Source organism: Tachyglossus aculeatus, chromosome 16, assembly GCF_015852505.1.
Source record: "Tachyglossus aculeatus isolate mTacAcu1 chromosome 16, mTacAcu1.pri, whole genome shotgun sequence".
Lineage (NCBI taxonomy): Eukaryota > Metazoa > Chordata > Mammalia > Monotremata > Tachyglossidae > Tachyglossus > Tachyglossus aculeatus.
In genome coordinates this window covers 7214223-7233107 of record NC_052081.1, presented here as the reverse complement: position 1 = coordinate 7233107, position 18885 = coordinate 7214223, and the positions used below count along the sequence as shown (strand labels likewise).

The window sequence follows — 18885 nt, the reverse complement described above, 5'->3', positions numbered from 1 at the left end:
ATTCCAGAAAGCTATTATAGCTAACTGTAAATCACCTCTCACTTACAGAGGAAAATAAGGTCTAGAAGAGAACAATCAACTCTACAGCCAGAGCTGTATATTAAGTGAAAAAGGTCTTAATTTTGTTTACACATTCAGCCTGAGCTGCAGTACTACATACAGAGGTCCGGGAGGGAAGAATATACAGAATTTAAAAACATACAACAAAGGTGACCTGTTGGTAATTTAGAATTTGGTTACAGAATGTGACCTTTTTTTTATTGATGCAGTAGGGGTAAAGAGAAGACAAATTCTATGTATATATTTGCCCAGATAAAATGCACCATGAATTTGATTGCTGCACATAATACAATATATCAAAGTGAAATGGTACTAGCAACATTAAAAGGTAAGTTTTGAAAATTCCTGTGAGGACCAACTTAGCTCTCTAGGAATTCACCCTCACTTTCTTAAAACTTGGAACTGATTGGGTCTGCAATATTTCAACAAAAACCTAAACCCTTAAATCTTAAAAATAAAATTCAAAAAATCCATCATAGAACTCAATGTCAAGTAAGGCCTCATGAATTTATGAGCTACTACGGGCTTTGGCTCTGTGGCAACCTAACTAAATAATTCAAATGTATAGGTCAGGGAAGGTTGAGCAATTTAACAATTCTAAATCTCAAAGGATTTGGAGCTACAATTGTAGAGCTCCAAGTTTCAGGTTTCAAGGCATGAGAAAACAGATCTGACATTTTGCAGTAATGTAAAATATTAAAAGATCAGACAAGAATGCAGCTGCTAGTTAGTGGGTTTTCTCTAAGCTTCTGTTCTGGAGAAATTCTAAGGCTCTGTTATGGAGATGTGAAATAAGTCACTAGGTAATCTTAAACTGCACAGGAGTATTGAAAGTGGGCAGACCATCAGATAAACCAATTCCTACATGATTGAATTTTGTCATTTAAAAGTTAATCGATTCTGGCTTTCACTATTCAATCTGTCTTCTACTGGGCTATGATGAGAAGCAGTGCGCCCTAGTAGAAAGAGCATGGGCCTGAGTTCTAATTTTGGGTCCACCACTTATCTTTTGTGTGACCTTGGGCAAGTCATAACTTCTCTGATCCTAAGTTCCCTCACCTGCAAAATGGGGATTCAGTACCTGTTCTCCCTCCTACTTACACTGTGAGCCCCGCGTGGGACCTGATTATCTTGTATCTACCCCAATGCTTAGTACAGTGCTTGGCACATAGTAAGCACTAAAATACCACAATTATTATTACTTTTCCAGAACAGGAATCTTCAAATATTTGATTCATAGACGTTTCGTGTCTGCCACAAGCTCTCTGGCTACTGGGCAATTTTTAAAAAAAATTTCATCCATTCTAATACATAAATTTAAATTATATAGAGTTCAGGGCTATACAACAATCAGGTGTTACCTTGACATATTTAGCATACATCTGCTCATCTAAAGGGAAGCTTTGGACATTTCTTTCATCTCTACCATGAAAAGTGCCTAGTTTAATCCATTTACTTGTTGGATATCTGGAAAACAAAAAATATGCTTATAAAAGGAAAAATACAGACAAGCAGGTCAGTGGTTCCTTCACGAAGTATTTATCCTCCCTTGAAACTTTTCTACATTTTAAAATATGAAATGCTTTCACCACCCCCAGTACACCAGGATATTATTATGGAAGGGGTGCACACGGGGCAAATTCTTTGGGATCAGGTATCTTGTGTCCACCAAAACTAGAGGGAAAATAGAAACTCCAGGACAAAAGTGTACAAGCTGATGTGGCGAACAAGGTCTAGGTCCCACTCTCAGATCGTGCACCAACAATGAATAAATTTTAGGACTGAAGTTTGGTCTTTCAGTGCTGCAAGCAACTAGACTCCAGACTGAAGTTTCTAGCTACCTGACTCCCTTTCCAAGGATAGTTTGAAGCAGAAGTAGAAATGGAAACAACTGCAGCCTCTAGTTTAACACAATGATTCAAAACTCAGGCAATTTATAGCCAAGGTCAGTTGTCCCATTCTCCTAAATTGGATGGCAAAAAATTCATTCAGGAAGTAACTGAAAAGAAGCTTTCTCTATTTGTATTTGGAAGTTTACATTTCAGGGTGCCACACGCAAAATCTTCAGCATCTAAAAAAAAAAAAGGGGGCTGGACAAACTCTGGATGTGGGTACTCCAGTTACAACTTCAAATGGTGACCTCATACTGCCCTTGCCGGCATCCTCTACAAAAGCCCTTACACCACTGCAATGTCAAATGGCTCAACAGTGGGGTAATATGGCTTAGGAGACTGAACTACTTCCAGAGAAATGGGTGAGATGGTGGCAAAGTCAAGCAATCAATCAACCCATCTGAGAATTTACTGAGAGCTAAGGTCATCTCTGGAGAACTGATAACAGGATCGGGAGTTTTAAAACTGTACAAGCATGTAAGAAGAGACTCTCTGAGGTAAGAGCACACTTCTACTTTGTTTCTGGATTGTGGAAAGTATGTCAGAGTGAGGAAAAAAAAGAAACCAAAAGACACCTATGATACTCATCTGAGCTCTTTGGACCATTGTACATAATTTTACTGCCCACTTTGGAACTTTAAAAATGTAAGGTGGGGCTGTGAAATTTTCATTATGGAATTCAAATTAAAGTTACTTTTCATAAATTGTGAGCCCCTCAGGGGAGAGGGTCCATGTCCCTTTCCCACCTGAATACTCCTCAGTGCTTATGTACGGTCCTTTGCACCAAGTAGTACTATTACTACTACTTTTCATTATCACTCCAGGTGCCAAAGTTCATGACTTGGGAGAGTAAAAGAAGTGGATATTAGAACATACCTGTCACTAATAGAAACCAGAAAATCTTTAGGTGTAGATGAAAATAATTCATAATTTGCGATGTCAAGCTGCTTTACTTGAATTGGTTCACAAAGTTCAATAACAAACCTTTAAAAAGAATATACATATAACATAAGTTTGAACCAAAGTTAATCTTTTACGAATGGAGAATCATTTAAACCTGACAATGTTAGTATGCTGAATTTAACTCCCAACAGAAGTCAAAATGACAGAGTGCACATTTTTCAAGTCTTTTTCTTATATCCTTAAAATTTCTCCCAAAATTCAAGAAATGGTAGTTTGCCAAAAATTTGTAGTCTGAATCAATACAGAAGGGTAAACTATTAAGCACTTTCCAAGAATTCCATCTCTTGAGGACACATTTAGTATTGCACCAACACAAGGGGAAAAAAATCCCTCAACCCAATTTTTGTTAAAAAGATTTTTCAAACCTAAGAGTTGTGACTACCTGCTACTGGAAACAAAGAGTACTATAAGGGTGCACTTCAAAGTCTGCAAATCCCCAGAGAGTAACCTTTCAACAAGCCCATCAGACCAGAGCAGCTGGAGGCCAGGTGGTGGTCCAGGGCCTTCCCTGCTGGAGCTGCACAGTGTAGTAGATAGAGTACAAGCCTGGGAGCCAAAAGGTCATGGGTTCTAATCCCAGCTCTGCCACTTTCTGCTGTGTGGCCTTGAAGGTCACTTTTACTTCTCTGTGCTTCAGTGACCTCATCTGTAAAATGGGGATTAAGACTGTGAGCTCCATGTGGGACAGAGACTGTGTCCAACCAGATTTGCTTGCATTCATCCCAGCACTTAGTACAGTGTCTGGCATATAGTAAGCATGTAAATACCACAATTATTATTATTATTCTTATTATTAGATGCTCTCTCCAGGGCCAGGAGAAGCACTGGACTGGGCATGCTCCCTTGGCTTTCAAGCTTCCCTAGACTTTGAGGGATGCTGCCTCCTGGCAGGAACCCTAATCCTAGCTGGGACTGGGTGGGGGGTGCAGGGGACGGAGGACGGGGGGAGCAGAGAAAGATTCCGCAGTGGAGCTGGGGCCAGGCCCCAGAGGGTGCCCCACATTGTGAGGTGACAATCTCAGGCCCTGCACAAAGCCCCAGGTGCTTCTGAGCTGCACCAAGCTGTCTAACCTCCCTGGAAACACTACACAGCTGGGGGAATGCTCAAACACACCGGATTCAAGAAATCAAAGATACTGGCAGTTCCTTTATATCTGCCCCTGAAAGAAACAAAAGAGTCTCATCTTCAGAATTCTTAATTTCAGAAAACAAAGGTTCTTAAGGGCACCGAAAGAACTCCAACAGGCTGATGGTTGAACCCTGCAGGGTTCCACATAGCAGTCTTTGAGATTAGAAGATGACCCCACTGACAGTGAGGGTCCTCCCCATGATATTCAGGTGTGGGTGCGATTGATAATCCATTCTACCCATTATCACGCGTCATCCATTGGCCTCGGTGGCCAGTGGAGTTTCCTTCAGGGCCCCATGTCTCTCTGAGATGCATACCTCCAATCACTCACATAAACAGGGTGCTACTCGTACATACTGGGACACAGTCAAGATAGCACAGTTTTCACATTGATCCCTGGATCAGTGAGAGTCAGGGACTAATGAGTAGCAAGAAACCACACATGCCAAGATGAGAAAAGTTTTCATGAGGGAAAAAAAACCCACCACCCAGAGGATTACCGCAGATGGTCAGTTGGCTACTCTCAGCAGTTCCCTTTTAACACTAATCTTTAAAGGGATCCTAAAGACAGAATTACAAGTCAAGCTACTGTTGCTGTCCCTTACTAACTGCTCAAGAGAAGCACAGGAGCGCAAAACAAGCTACACATTTCATTTTGTTGACCCAACATTTTTTGCAAAAACAAATAGGACAAAGAGGTGTGTATGCTTGAAGAAAAACGTGTTTGTTCTAGTACACTGGAGAACTGTTCAGAAACAGTCCCTCCTAGTGAAAACTGTGCCCTCTTGGCAAGGCCAGTGTCTGCTTTGGTCATTTGCCACATATGTGCCTCTTTTCAAGTTAATACAACTCATGCAGCCAAAAGTTTTCAGAAGGCTCTCTGACATGTCTGCATATTTGTCCAGCTTCCATTTTGTTTTCAGCTTAGTTTATCACTTGAAAGAAGATGAACCAACGTCCACCTATCTCCTGTTACGCTCGCTATGCAAAAGGCCTTTAACAGTGAACAAACAGGACCCCAAAAGAAAACTTGGCCCCCGTCAGGCAGTCTTTCAATCAAAAATGTCAGTAAACAAACCACCAATCCCATAGGCTCCCCAATAAAAACACATATTTCACTTTTGGGATGCTACAGGCACTTTTTGGTTTTTCCCTAGTTTTCAGGGTCAAAACCAGATCTTTGCCTCCTACGCAATTTCTTCAAGCTATTACTCTATCTCTGCTCAAAATCCTGTACAATTTTATCTTTAAATTGTGACAGGCTTCAAGATTTCTCTCAACTGGCATTTGGAACTTGCTTTTGAAAACTCTATCAAGCCATACACACTACATAAATACCACCCATAGGCATCTTGTATGTGGGGGCAATGGCTACAAGAGAATGAAAAGCAGATGGAGCTCTCAGGGAGGGCTGTCCACCTTGGCCTCAAAGCAGTCCCCCAGCACCAAAGCTCAGGCTGCAAGGCTCCACACCAGCTGACACCTGTGAAGCCCAGCCCAAAATAGCCACCTGTCACAAGGTCAAGGGGGTCCAAGACTCAATACAGCCCAGAGGCACCAGAGGGACAAATATTCTGGCAGTCCGGGGACTTACATGCAGACAGAAGCAGGAATCTCAGACAGGCAGGGCTGGAAGCGATAAGGGCTTTCAGACACTGTCAGGCTGTAGGGCACTGGGCAAAGGAGGAGGTAAAGGGGATAGATAGGAAGGGGGGTGGTGAGTAGAACACGAACAAGTGGGAACCCCACAACAGGACAAAGAAAAATGACATCAACTGAATTTACAAGGTGGCTTCTGTGTACAGGACACTGTAATAGGTGTTTGGGAATAAAAAAGTATAAGACAGTACCCACCCACAAGGAGCTTATAAGTTAGTGGGGAAAGAAAGGCAGTTCCACAATGTAAAAATACACTAAGAGAAGTAATAAAAACATATGGACAATTGGTAAAAACGAGAGGAAAAAAAGAAAAAAGTGCTAAGTGTGCTTGATGAGTGAATATGACTGGGGAGGTAGGGATTTGTCAAGGCAAGGATGCCTCCTGGAGGAGGTGGCTCTTTTAGGAGGGCTTCAAAGGTGGGTAGGGACAAGAGGAAAGGGACAGGGAACGGGCAGAAGGAGAGGTAGGGGGAGAGGAGGAAGAAATCTGCAAAAAGAGGGAGGGAGGAGTAAAGGTTTAGGGTGAGAAAAATGATTCACTGACAGAGAGAAAGGAGAAACTAGGATGAAGAGAATGGGCTAAGAGATGGACGACAGAAAGTAGAGAAGAGAACAGGCCAGGGAATCATGATTAGGCTGTTGTTAGTAGGCCAGAACTTCCACAAGAGTTCGGAGCAGCCCAGCTTTTTCCAGGTGGCACAAGGTTGACAGGCAGGAAATGGCTTCTCATTAGGAAATCCCACCTCAGACACTGCAGGTAGCTCAAGGGCCACCCTAGGTCTGGCTGGTCATGGGAGATCACCACATGCATACTCATCATCAGCATTTATTGGGCACTTTCTGTGTACTGAACACTGGGCTATGTGCTTGGGAATAGACCGACACAAAAGTAAGTGATTTTTGTCCTCTGGTTACAAATCAAATAAGGAGACTACAACCATGGGAATGGAGGTTGGATGGGTTGACACACTATCCGCTGTTGAGTGAAATGCTATCACTATGAAAACATTAAATATAATTCTCCAATACAACTGAATCACATTTTTTTGGACGGTCTCCCCCTCCTTCCCCACTCAGTTTCCCTATCCTTAACTATAGCCCAAAATGAATATAATTAGCATGTATACAATAAGGCGCTTGTGTCTTACCAAATTTTTGTGCTGCATGGATTCAACATATACAAGTCCATATTTTCAATAAGAATAGCTGATGTACTCTGCAAAAAAAGAGGGGGAAAAGGAATCAATCCTTTAATACACAAGGAAATTAAAAAGCAAGCACAGAAGATAACTTTTTTTCTGAAGAGTTCTGTATCTCTCCCATATTTTTAGCTTTTAAAAACATTCAACTTTTACAAAACTTACAACTCCTTAGAGGGATTAATAGGGCCAGTACTATGAAAAGCTCCTATTCCAAAAATCTTCCAGTGATTCGGAAAAGAGTGTGGATCCACACTAGACCTTGCTCTTAAAGAATCTGCTTTAGAGTATTTACATTTTAAAAGGTAATCACTAAAATCTTATACATGGTTTTAATGCATAAGCAACCACCTTTTAAATCAACAGGCTGTTGATCTTTCTTTGAGGGTTTTGAAGAGTATGCAAAGAAACAGGTAATTAAAAGTGAAAATGGTGTGAAAATTCCTTCAAAGACCTAATCTGAATATTTGGACTTTAATTTCATAAACATCTACCGGAACTCTCCCTACAACCATCTCCTAAACTTATTGTTCATAAAACTTAATTTCTTGGCAAACACCCAAGTAATTTATAGTTTCCTCAATTCGTAGATAAAATTACCTTGGCCTCTGGATTAGCTGCCAAGATTTTGGCACCACATTCCACTGATGCATAATTATTCCGGTTTTTCTGGACCTTTTTGGTGGAATGCTGGCCCCCATTAGAAGATGGATGCATTGACTGACCTGCGGATAAACCTTATTATAAACATATTTATATAGCAATTGTCAGAAACACCCACCACTCCTTAAACCTAGACACACCCCCAACTTCTGGATTTTTCAAAGTAGCACTATTACTTAACTATTTCAGACTAGGAATGCTGAGGGAAAAGAAAAAAAATTCATATATTACAAGCAGCTCATCCTTAGCTGCTTTAAAATTCCACCATTATTAACACAGTTCTTGGCTGTCTACCTAAATTATTTACTTTGCTAACATGAGAGCAATGTAATTTCCACACAGTAGGGAACTCTCTAGGAGAATATACTTTATTTTTATATTTTGATGCTTGGAAATGATGCTAAGATCCAGAATAAAGCCACAGGAAGAACATCCACCTTCTTTTACTTGCTATTAAAGCCTCTCTACTCTAGCAGTTGATTTGGCAGAATAATTCACCATACTGGCAAGGTCAGGAAGTACAAAAAACGGTTTTGTCAAATGAATAGGCAAAAAGTACTGATTGGCAAAACCTTCGAATAAAAGGAAGTGCAGTCGTAACTGACTACCAAATGATAAATTTACAAATCTATGGTGGGCTGGAATGATTAATTTTACCTAGATGAAACAGACATTAACCTTTCTAAAACAGCCTGAAATGCATATCCAGGAGGGCTGCAGGGGAAGAATGCAATTGAATAACAAACAAATCCTCTAGGTTCAAGCCTCCATTTTATTAAGATAGTCTTGGAGAGAGGCCAAGCTGATCTCAATAAAAAACGGTAGCAACATCCCAGCTAGCCTTATACTGAGTTTTTTTTAATTCCCCTGAAAATAGAAAAATGTATCATTGAAATGTAAAGCATGTGTTTGCCATATTTAAAACAAATATATTTTCTGATTTCATGAAAGCAAAACAAAAAGTGGTGGCAGCAAGGTTGTCATTTCATTTCACAGTGTTTAAGAAAATATGGTGGGTAAAAAAGGCCTATATTTATCCCATATGAATTAGTCAAGGAACTTTACTTACTCTTTTCTTTCTCTACTTCCATAACTTTCTTTTTCCACTCATCAAATGTTGGGATGTCTCCTGGATCCTTGGGGCTTACTACAGAGGTAGGGTCAATTTCCACTGCTTTCTTATAATCTGCTCTCTGAAGAAAAGGGAGATATTTTATACAAATTTAGTCTCAATTTTCAGAGAATTAATTAGGGAGCAGATTAAATGTAAGTCACGTAAATCCTTCAATAAGATTGAATGCAAGGTCCTGCATGCGCCTCAGTTCCCTCATCTGTAAAATGGGGATTAAGACTGTGAGCCCCCCCGGGGGACAACCTGATCACCTTGTAACCTCCCCAGCGCTTAGAACAGTGCTTTGCACATAGTAAGCGCTTAATAAATGCCATTATTATTATTATTATATTCTTTTTTAAAACTGACGAAAAGGGAAAAGTCCTCAGACTTGTTCAAGATTTAATTTCTTGGACAATAATTAACACCCTCTACCATGTGCATGGCATGACAGGAACAACTGCATTCCTTAGATAGGTAGAAATGAAATCAACAATGGACAGCAAAGGACAAGCCTTGAATTATAGTCACAGACAGCATAAGGAAATAATTCTGAAGAGCCTATTTTAAAAGTCTATATTTAAATTGCGTGTTCAAATGTACAGATCATCCCAAACAATATTTTACCTTTAAATCATCAAAAAATTGAAAACAATGTCACTTAACTGGACAAAGGACAGATGACGGAAAAGTCTCATAGCAGGTGTACTAAAAATGCTAGCTAATGCAGTGGTGGGGAAAACCGACTGGCACTAGCACCCATGTTTCCACCTGTGGCAGCCCCAGGTTGCAGCCCTTGGGCACGGCGGCTTTTGGGGCCCCAGAGTGAAGGGGTTGCTGAAAGGCACCTACCAGCAGGCTTAAAGGAGTTAGAATGTACATCAGGTGACAGGGTATTTAAGAAACTCTTTACGCCTGACTGAAGTTGGTTAAGAGACCCTTTGGCTCCAGATCATCCTAGAGTCCCTCGGACCATATGATAGTACTGCTTCAGAGGAACACTGAGATAGCTGAATACCAGGGGTCTTCCAGGCCTGCTCTGTGCCCCACTTCATCCTGACCACTCAGACTCCCCAGGTTTCTACGCTTCTACCTAGAGGCAGCTGGCAGGTTGGCTAAACCTGTTGAGGAAACCTCAACTTACCCTCATTTAAGTGGGCATTCAGGGTATGCAAGTCTGAAAATCCAGCCTCCTGAACTGGCCAACCTGATTCATGTCCATGGATCTCGGGGGAGACCTAAGTCATGACTGACTGTACCCAGAATCTTGAAAGGACTTACTTGTTTGGGACAGCACAGTTGCTTCGTTAAAGGGATTGTGGCTCTGGCTGCATGCCCCCTTTAGCTGCGGGCAGCAGCCCGTATCTGAACACAGTGGGGGAACTGCATTCAAATGTAACTTTGAGTCCCAGGATGCTCCACCCCACAAAGAAAATGACAATCCCCTCCCATTACTTGGTGACTTTGAAAATATACCACATTCTGCTATTCTGAAACACAACACTTTCTTCCAGCAGAAGATCGATTAATTTTATAAGCTTGAAGAAGGAATGAATGCTGGAATCTTGCCCACATCCAAGTGGGTACGGTCAGTGTCCCTGACCGCAGTCTGCACAGTTGGGCCCTGGGACACCCTCCAGCTGTCCTGAACCCATACAGGACTCTCTAAGTCATGATAACGTCTGCATATTCAGACAAAAAACAAGGCCCTGGTAATTCACCAACTTACCAGTGGGCTTTCACACACATTTATATGTTTTTTTATATATCTACCTTTGTGGGGTGTGTCTGTGTACACTTTTTGTTAACCTTCAGACTACAGACAACTTGGTCTGGCCGGTTCACCTTTCGAAACATTATTATTCCATATATTTCAGAATGTTACATCCATATCAGAGACTACATTGACTATCACGTCACTATACACATTTACCAGATGATGATGATTTAAGTTGCACATACCTCTCTTTTTAAGTTATCTGAAGTATTGAGAGCTGATTTCTGATCTTCAGCTCCTTGTGCACCTTCCGAAACTCTGGATTCAAATTCTGATTTCGTTATCTTTCCTTTGCCATGTGAAGAAGAAGAATTTTCTATATGTTGCCCCACAAGACTAAACCAGAGAGAAACAGTTGAAGAAACACTGGTAAAACCTCAGACTCTCTGTAGAGGTGGTAAATTCCCCATCCGTTTTGACCAAACCTTGAGCAAACTGATAAGTCTTTTGGACAATTTAGCAAAAGCAGCTCAATTTCCCACACTCACCTTTCTGGGGGAGTGACGAAGGAGGAGGATTTAACCTGAGGCTCAGTCTCAAGAGTCCCTCCAATATCACAATCAGTTTCTGACTGCTCAACATCAATTGAGCTGGCTACAGAGGCTTCAGCACCCGAATTTTCTATTTCACTAAGTGAAGAGAAAATAAGATTCATTTCACCTGTCTGAGCAATAGTTTTCCATTCTGAAAAGAGTCAGAAATAGGATATTACAGAAGACAGCAAACACAATCCTGGTAGGCTGCTCTATCCTATGCTTCACTTTTTACTGAGTAAAATAACTCAATCAATATTACTTGATCCACTTTATATACTGCTACACCCTGAGTGAAGCCTGTTTTCTTGGATCTGATCAAAAGAACCTACGAATATGGAACAGAGCAAACACGAGGTAAAAGAAGGTCCTTTTTGTCCAAGTTTCAAAAACAACTGATTAAAATGCACCATATCCCAATTAAATATGAAATGTCTTTGATGTACATTAACAGATTGGAAAAAAACAACCCAAAAACAAAACAAAAAAACCGGGATCCCTGACAAAACACTTAATTCAGAAGGCAGCTGCCAAAGGTGAGGTTAAGAAAAGTTGAATGACTCTCTCTAGAGGACCAATTTACAGGGAGCAGCAAAGGGCTTATGCTTCAACAATACAAAGACTCCCGTGTTGTACCAGGAGCTTAGTAAATACTATTATTACTACTACTGAGCAGTCTCCTACCCTCACACTTTTCCCATTTATGCTTTTTATTTCTTTAAATTATTTTATTCTGCCCTCCTCATTTTGTGTACCCCTGGTGGAGCAGTCTCAAACAATATGAAATAGCACTGGACTACTGAGACACCATTATTGTAGACGGACCAGACGAACTAGACTGTAGACCAGACGAGGATCAACTTGTACTTCCCAAGCGCTTAGTACAGTGCTCTGCACACAGTAAGCACTCAATGAATACGATTGAATCAATGAATGAATGGTGGAGAGCAACCAGGGAAAAGGTTTTTCTCCTTGAGCAAAGCCTTCATAGAAAACAGGATTCCAAGAGGGAGGATTGAAACTGAGGTACAAAATTATATGGCTACAAAGATTGATCTTGTGGCATGGGAATGTGTCTGTTATACTCCCGTGTTGTACTCTCCCAAGCATTTAGTACAGTGCTCTGCCCACAATAAGCGCTCAGTAAGTATGACTCACTGATGTGGAAAGGGGCTTTGGTCATGCACCAGTTTTTTTTTTTAAACTATGCTCAACACATGTACTCTGCCGATCAACTGTATTTATTGAGAGCTTACTGTGTGCATAGCATTATACTACGCACTTAGTACAATGTTCTGCACAAACTAAGCCCTCAATAAATATCACCGATTAACCTTGGAAAATGTAGGATGGTCTATAAAATATTTTTGTTACTCATCCACTTGTCTTTATAGCTCTCATTTTCATCCAGTTAGGTTGTCAAGGTATGCTATCTACCTATATTATTGTGCTTTCCTAAGTGTTTAATACAATACTCTACACAGGTAAGCATTCCATAAATACACTGACTGATTTCCCAAGCAGCAAATGCAACTCTCAATACTGCTTGAAGAAACATGTAATATATAAAATAATGCACCACTTGATTCAGCACTACAAAGCCTTCAAATAATAATAATAATGATGGCATTTAAGTGCTTACTATGTGCAAAGCACTGTTCTAAGCTCTGGGGAGGGTACAAGGTGAGCAGGTTGTCCCACATGGGGTTCACAGTCTTCCTCCCCATTTTACAGATGAGGTAACTGAGGCCCAGAGAAGTTAAGTGACTTACCCGAAGTCACACAGCTGACAAGTGGCAGAGCCAGGATTAGAATCCACGACCTCTGACTCCCAAGCCCAGGCTCTTTCCACTGAGCCACGCTGAAATTATCTCCCTTCCCCTTACATTTCCCATGAACTATTTTAAAAGGTGCACTAAATTGAAACTTCATTACTTTCTTTCCCTTTTGTTTCTAGGGTAAGACTGATGATACTTGACTCAAATATGTTTCATTGGAAAACTTTTAAAATTTGATTAAACCCTTTGAGAGTAAATATCTAACACACCTAATAAAAATAGACAAGTTGAGAATCCCAGGTGAACCGAAAATGAGACAACTTTAAGATCAAAAGAGAACTCAGAAGATACACAGGGAAATATGGGTCCCCCAAAAGGATCCGTTTAAAAGGACAGATGCATAGATGCTTCAAGTGATACTTTGCGGAACTAATCAACATGACACCTGCAATGGTAACCCAGCTGCAGAGATGACGATACACAAGAGGATCCCCCTAGAATTAGGATCTTTGGAGCACCCGTTTTTAAATCACAGTATGGACAGGACCACCAGGATTCCCTTTTTCCAGCCCTATCCATTACAGGGTGAGTTGGGGTGCAAGCACCAGGCCTGGGAGGCAAGAAGTCCTAGCTCTCTGGGGAAAATTCTGAATTTCTTTGTTAAAAAGACTTAAGGACACTTTCTGGAAAAAAAAAAGTACCTCAAATACTCTATGTGGGTGGGTGTAATGGACATGCCGGATCTGGAGCTGTAGCAAGGCATACAATAAAACAGGCTTCCACTTTAAAGCAACAATAGATTTCTTTAACTTGAGAAGAATCCCATTTTACTTTCCAGATATAGTACAAAAAAGTCAGGGAGATTCTTCCTAAGTATAACCTGAACAATTAAGGCAATAAATAAAAAGCCTCCCTCTTACTTAGACTGTGAGACCCATGCAAGACAGGGAATGTTTCCAACCTGCCGCAGCATTTGAACAGTGTAAGAAACACACAGTAAGCGCTTAAATACCATTCAAAACAAATAAAAATCCTTACCATAAAAATATAGGAAGATGAAAGATATTCTTTTTTTTTTTTTTTACAGAGGAACATAATGTTATGCATTATTACTTGTTCTGTATCCTAAAGCTCTAAAGTCATTCAAATTTTGTGACAACATCTTCAAATATTAGAACCAAATTAAATAGCTTACTTAGGCTGTGAGATTGGAGTCATTTGTGAGGTAGATGAACTGGAAATATTTTCAACACTTTCAGTGTTTGCAGCTATGCTAGAAGAATCTTCACTTAGGTCAACGGAAGGGAATGTCTCATCTGCAGATGGACTTAGCAGATTTGCTTGGGTACTCTATTAAAAAGAGTAGAACAGATCAACATAAATGGGAAATGTACAACTGAATATATCTGATGCTCCTCCTGTTTTTCAATTTCTGCTTAGAAACACATTTATCTCTAAAATAAGTTCTTCCAACTAAGATCATCTCATTTACTCTTAGAGGCTTTTTTTTCCTTTGAAGGTAGCAGGGGCAGGAATTACTTTTCTGAGGTGAGGAACATTAAATATTACATACACTGTTACACATTCAGCCACATATTTGTCTGCTGTTGTTCCCAAGCACCTAGATTGCTTTGCATACAGCAGGAACTCAATAAATGCTGTTGCTAATATCTTTCAAGCTGTTCTTTTCAACCATACTCTATTTTTACATATTTTATTACAGGGATTGCTAAGGAGAGTAACTGAAAACTTAAATACTCATATTTACTCCTTCACTTTGTCTCAATTAGTCTCTGTTCTTGCAGAGAATAAATATCCAGCCTACTCTTTCTCCAAACCACATCTCTGCCAGACTTCAAAACCCTACATGAAGTCCCATCTTCTCTAAGCCCCTGCTGCCTTCATCACACCTGCCACAAATGATCTCTCAGCATTTACATACAGCTCAGTTCGTTTAGGTGTCTTTTCTGTTCTTCCTATTTTTGCATCATTTTCTATGTTCTTATTTTAAGTCTGCTTATTTCCCTCCATTAGAGTGAAATATTTTCATTTTGTGTGTCTTCCAATCCTCCTCAGGGCCTACTACATTTCATTTTACAGAGCAGGCATCAAACCCTGTGGATGGTGATAACAATGTTTCTCTATCTAACAACCTCAATTCCATAATGAGTCCTCAGGTTTCTGCTCTGGTTCTGGGGACCCTGGTTTTTTATTTCACCAAGATTACGGAAGTGCCTTTGGTGAAATCAGTGTGCCTCCTTCCATGCCTATGCCCTGACCCCCAGCCTCCTCTCCCCCTCCCACCCACCCCCAAACAAATGTCAGAAAACATTATTCTGTAACAAATTCAAAGTAGCTACTTACTGAAAAAAGTCAATGGCCTTTATTTGTCCTACAAATTATCTTTGAGATTAGACAACAGCAGAGTATCCTATGAAACTACGCAAAATTTGGATACATTAAGTATAATAATATGAACAGGCTCTTGATGGAGGATAAGAATTGGTTCATCCCTACAACCCTAAGAGAAGGACCACAAAGTTTCAATATCTCCACCTTCTTAAAATTAATACCCCTGGAAGTTCTACGGCCATCCGAATTTGCTTAAGTGCCATTCCAATGACGAAGATGAAGAACCAAGAAAAACTTAGCATTTCATCAAAAGCCTGCAAGTGGCACAATACCCAAAATTAAGGCAACAAGGCTTGCCTGGTCATCAGCGACGCAATCATCTCCAAAATGATCTTCTCCCGGGGGATTTGCTGTGTTTGATATTGAATCCTTAAGTAGTGTGGATTCACTCAATCTTCCTGCTTCCTCCTTTAAGGCAATAGGGGAAAAAATGACTGAAGCTTTTCTCTCTTACTATCAAAACACTCTTAAAACAATCTTATGCGCATACCACATCTTCTGTGCTGAGCAACTCAAAGTAGCCAAAAGAAGTCCATTTTCTTCTGGCTCATTTGAAATGAATTTTTCTAATCTTTTCTCATCAACCTCTTTGCATTATATGCCAGAAGTTTTCTTAAGTTGTGCCAAACTCGGCAAAGGGAGAGAAATAATAACGTTTAATATGCCTGGAAGAACAGAAAGCATCTTTCAAGTAAGATGGTCCCAGAAGTGCCTCCTTTCCATAAAATAAACATTACATAGGAAACAAGGGGGACAAATCATTTAGAGGAAAAGAAGGCATGCAATAAAGTTGTGACACCTGCGATAACATGCAAGCAACCTTCAGAATATACATCTTATGAGGTGATGGTTAAATCCTATCCATTCACCAACACTGATCGACTCTCTTGCCCTTCCTCCACGCCACCTCTCTAGGGAGTCGCTTCACATACTAGTACAGTGCTCTGCACACAGTAAGCACTCAATAAATACGACTGAATGAATGAATGAATACTCTCCAGGAAGAAGCTATCTACTTTTTGCAAAGCAGCCACACCACCGAGGCAGGTGGGCAAGTGAGGAAATCTTCTCTCTCAAAAGAAGATTGCACAGCTCAGATCATTTCAAGTGAGACTGAAAGTGTTAGAGATGGTTCTCTAGACTGGGAGCTTCTTGTGGGTAGGGAACTACCCCCTTTACCGGAGTGTTCCCTCCCAAGCACCTACTACCGTGCTTGGCATAGTAAGGGTGCAAATACCAAGACTGTAAGCTTGTTGTGTTGTACTCAGAAGCAGCGTGGCTCTGTGGAAAGACCACGGGCTTTGGAGTCAGTGGTCATGGGTTCAAATCCCGGCTCTGCCAATTGCCAGCTGTGTGACTTTGGGCAAGTCACTTAACTTCTCTGTGCCTCAGTTACCTCATCTGTAAAATGGGGATTGACTGTGAGACCCCGTGGGACAACCTGATCACCTTGTAGCCTCCCCAGTGCTTAGAACACTGCTTTGCATATAGTAAGCGGTTAACAAATGCCATTATTATTATTATTACTCTCCCAAGCCCTCAGTACAGTGCTCTGCACACAATAAGCACTCAATATACATGAATGACTGATTGATGGAATGTCTGTGTATTAAAATTGTATTCGGTTTAAAGATAAAACTTTTTGGGGGAGTTATTCACAGAGATGTCATGTAATTGTACCTTTTTTTCAATAGGTTCCTCTTCATTAGGACAGTTGTCGTCTTGAGTGTAATATGATGTGGCTGAAGGGCTCTCTTTACAGCAAACTTGCCAGCGTGGAAGCCTGGAAGGATACAAAAAAAATGTAGGAAAACACTCATGTATTAAAAAGTAAATTGTATTCTTTTTTGAATATGAAGTTATTTTCTACACTTTCCATATGAAATATTAATAATTTATCTCTCTAGCACCAGCTTGTTCACCGTGTCTCCATCTTATCTATCTTGCCGCCGTCTCCTTCCCCCCACTTTGGCCTGGAACTCCCTTGCACTTCAAAAATGCCACTCTCCCCACCTTCAAAGCCTTATTAAGGTCACATCGCTTCCAAGAGGCTTTCCCTGATTAAGCCCTCTTTTTCCCTCTCCCTTCTGTGTCATCTATGCACTTGGATCTGTTCCCTTTTGGCACTTGATATCCAGCCTAGAAAATGTAAAAAAATCTTATTTCATCAAGCATCAGTCCTATTACCTCCTAATTCTACAACACACAATTAGGTTGAACGAAGTTGAACAAGTAAATGGGCAGAGGCAGTAATTCATGTTATATTCCAGTGTGCCAGTTAGGACAGGATAAAACAATTCAATTTTTATATAAGAAACAATACATCATTCTGGAAAGCTATTCTGCATAAATATGCAGATTTCCCAAATGCACAATGCTATATGTATCGGAGGACACAATCAGGCTGTACGTATTCAATTATTTATAGGCGCTAGATTATTATTGCTGATGCTTAAAATGTACTTATTCCTAAGCCTTCCTGCACACATGTAAAAAATAGTTAAAACTTACCTAGAAATAACACTTTCCAATTCCTCCTAAATACCCATGTCCAATAAGGCAAAAAGATGAATAATAATAATTATGGTATTTGTTAAGTGCTTACTATGTGCCAAGCACTGTTCTAAGTGCTACAGTAGATACAAGGTAATCAAGGTGTCCCACGTGGGGCTCATAGTCTTAATGCCTATTTTATAGATGAGGTAACTGAGGCACAGAGAAGTCAAGTGGCTTGCCCAGGGTCACACAGCAGACAAATGGCAGAGCCAGGATTAGAACCCATGTCCTCTGATTCCCAAGCTCGTGCTCTTTCCATTAAGCCATGCTGCTTTGCTGCAGATGAAAGAGATGCATACAGACCGCACACTAACCTAGCCACCATATTTCAATATTCCCAGCTGGTATAAATTACTGGAAGAAGAAACTGAATTCAGTTTAGAAAGCTGAATATACCCTGCTTCACCACTTCAAAGATGGCTTCTTCTTTCACAAACACAAACACACACACATCAACCCTATGTTCTGTGGAAAAGGGGGGAGGAATACTGCAGCTTACTGCCTCTAACGTCTATGAATCACCCGTTCTGTCTGAACTAGGATGGGGTAGGATTAAAAAAATTGGGCCTGGACAATAGTTATAGTCAGCTTGTGTGTCCTTTTCCAAAAGAATTTCGGCTGTGGGAGACAGAATGCCATCTTAATTTACAAACACCAAATTTAAACAAAGTACTTTTCATCTTTAGAAACAGTTTCATCAGATTGACCATCTCTGATCCGAAGCTGACAGTAGATTGAAGCTCTCCTCGTGTCCACAAGTGTTCATCAAATAGAACAAAAGGAAATACCTTCGGTGAAGAGTACTGTCGGTTCTTTGCAGAAACAACGGTACAAGATGGGGGTTGTGGGGAGCAGAAAAAAATGAAAAAGAAGAGAGACACTGAAGCAGTGATGGATAGAGGCACCTCACATTCACTCACCAAGTAACAGTTTCCCTTTGGACAGAGGCAGCTAAAGAAGAGAGAGACAGCCTACACTACCACATCTTCACTTCTGCTGAGAAGCCCAATTCTCTGTCCCAGGTATCCAGCATTGAGGGTACAAAATAGAGAGAGGGAGTGACAGGAAGATACAGCACCTGCAGACAAAGCGGCACCCAGAACCCTAAGGAGCAGTGACGGAAGCAGTCACACTTCATGCTAGAGCAAGGGCC

At 40.7% G+C, this 18885-nt stretch overlaps 1 protein-coding gene across 5 annotated transcripts in view; it reads right to left on the bottom strand.

Annotated features, from left to right (window-relative positions):
- Positions 1-18885, bottom strand: part of SUCO (SUN domain containing ossification factor) — a 62868-nt gene that overhangs the window by 20374 nt on the left and 23609 nt on the right. For 2 of the 5 annotated variants that reach the window (XM_038757575.1, XM_038757577.1), the window contains exons 2-11: positions 16857-16959; positions 15474-15584; positions 13960-14114; positions 10942-11082; positions 10639-10789; positions 8635-8758; positions 7503-7639; positions 6852-6919; positions 2829-2936; positions 1422-1527 (exon numbers count right to left, since the gene is read on the bottom strand). In XM_038757575.1, coding sequence (XP_038613503.1) covers positions 1422-1527; positions 2829-2936; positions 6852-6919; positions 7503-7639; positions 8635-8758; positions 10639-10789; positions 10942-11082; positions 13960-14114; positions 15474-15584; positions 16857-16959 — 1204 coding nt within the window. The remainder of the gene's footprint in view (positions 1-1421; positions 1528-2828; positions 2937-6851; positions 6920-7502; positions 7640-8634; positions 8759-10638; positions 10790-10941; positions 11083-13959; positions 14115-15473; positions 15585-16856; positions 16960-18885) is intronic. The other 3 variants (XM_038757576.1, XM_038757578.1, XM_038757579.1) reach the window with 2 other exon arrangements.